This window comes from Oryzias melastigma, linkage group LG11 (assembly GCF_002922805.2).
Source record: "Oryzias melastigma strain HK-1 linkage group LG11, ASM292280v2, whole genome shotgun sequence".
NCBI lineage: Eukaryota > Metazoa > Chordata > Actinopteri > Beloniformes > Adrianichthyidae > Oryzias > Oryzias melastigma.
The window spans coordinates 3840709-3842523 of record NC_050522.1 but is presented as its reverse complement, the minus strand read 5'-3'; the positions used below and the strand labels follow the sequence as shown (position 1 = coordinate 3842523).

Below are 1815 nucleotides of genomic sequence, written 5' to 3'. Positions count from 1 at the left end.
CTGATGTTAAAAAAGTCGAGAACAATAAAAAAAGTTGGTTTTCTTCGGTGAGGCCGGATGATTGTGCTGTGATTGGATCTACTGGAGCGCGCGCGCTCAGAACCCCGTTTCCTTCTATATTTTGCGCACATGCCTTTGGACTGATCGGGTTTGTGCTCCTGAGGTGTTTCATGGAGGCCTCGTGCGGCCCTCTCACCTGGGAGCCACACTTTGGCCCCTCGGGAGGACCGAATCCTCCATGGCCTTTCTTCATCAACCCCCTTCATGTGGATTCGAGTCGACAAAAGATTAACACAATTTGCAAACATGCAGCGGAGTTCAAAGCGGAGCTCTCCTCCTCCGCTTCCTTCCTTCTGTCGGGGCTGGGTGGGGGGGGGGCATCACTGAGCTTTCCTGGCAGCAACTGGGAAAATCATCATTGTCGGAGGTTCAGGAGGATTTAGCTATTTCTGAAAATCCTCTTTGCTTTCATGAACCTCTTTCCCTCACAGGCCTCAGAGGGGCGGAGTCGCAGAAGGCCGCTTGGATGTGAGCGCGCACAGACCCCGCCCCACATCCCCATGAGGTCCCTGGGGGCCCTTAAATAGCACGTCCCAGGTCTCAGAGCCCGTTTCGGACTCAGTCCCCGGATTTGTCTGAGCAAGTGCCTCACTTGGAAAATATGAGCTCGTCGAACCCGGACCAGCGCCTGGAGCATCTCCTGAGCGCCGTGGAGAGCGAGTTCCAGAAGGGCAGCGAGAAGGGAGACGCGTCGGAGCGGGACATCAAACTGACGCTGGAGGACGCGGACCTGTGGAACAAGTTTAAGGAGCTAACCAACGAGATGATCGTCACCAAGACGGGGAGGTAGGTGCACAGCAGCGGCGCGCGGCCTATGCGCGCAGTTTTGAGCATGTTTTACGCACGAGGTTTTCAGAAGAAATGGCAAAGTTGAGCTTATTTAACCCTTTAACACGGGAGCTCTAGTGTTTATGTTCCTTTTTTTTACTGTATTTCGTAATTGTTAACACGATAATTCCAGCAGATTGCGAAGGAGAAAGGTGGCTCAATGAGTGGTTCTCCTTCAGAATCTGCTGGAATTATCTTGATCGTGTTAAATTATTGTTAAAGTTTTTGTGTTTAAGCGTCACCAGCGACGTGGGTGTTAAAGGCAGTTTTTTTTAACGGGGTTTCCAAACAATAACATCTAAATCCAAAACGCTTGACCTCCATTCCGATTGTCCGTTTGTTCCAGGAGGATGTTTCCGGTTCTGAGAGCGAGCGTGTCCGGTCTGGACCCGAACGCCATGTACTCGGTCCTGCTGGATTTTGTGGCCGCGGACAACAACCGCTGGAAATACGTGAACGGGGAGTGGGTGCCCGGCGGCAAGCCGGAGCCGCAGAGCCCCAGCTGCGTCTACATCCACCCGGACTCCCCCAACTTTGGCGCGCACTGGATGAAAGCGCCCGTCTCCTTCAGCAAAGTCAAGCTCTCCAACAAGCTGAACGGGGGCGGACAGGTGAGGGGGAGCGGGAACTGAGCACCTGCGCAGAATCCCAACAGATTCCCGGTTTTGCTCTCAGATTGCTGTCAGGCGTTGACGTGTCCACTGCTGCTCTTAGATCATGCTGAACTCACTGCACAAATACGAGCCGAGGATCCACATCGTGAAGGTTGGAGGCATTCAGAAGATGATCAGCAGCCAGTCCTTCCCTGAGACGCAGTTCATCGCTGTCACTGCCTACCAGAACGAGGAGGTCAGCCTTAACCCTCACTGGTACTTTCAAGGGGAGTGTGTGAAGGCTCATGGCTGTCTCTGCCCCCCCCCCCCCCCC

At 53.8% G+C, this 1815-nt stretch overlaps 1 protein-coding gene across 1 annotated transcript in view; it reads left to right on the top strand.

Annotated features, from left to right (window-relative positions):
• The first annotated feature begins 520 nt into the window (after window positions 1-520).
• tbxta (T-box transcription factor Ta) overlaps window positions 521-1815 on the top strand; it is a 2689-nt gene continuing 1394 nt past the window's right edge. Inside the window, exons 1-3 of the mRNA XM_024262499.2 lie at window positions 521-846; window positions 1235-1499; window positions 1603-1737. Of these exons, the coding sequence (XP_024118267.1) occupies window positions 662-846; window positions 1235-1499; window positions 1603-1737 (585 nt within the window). The 5' untranslated portion in view covers window positions 521-661. The remainder of the gene's footprint in view (window positions 847-1234; window positions 1500-1602; window positions 1738-1815) is intronic.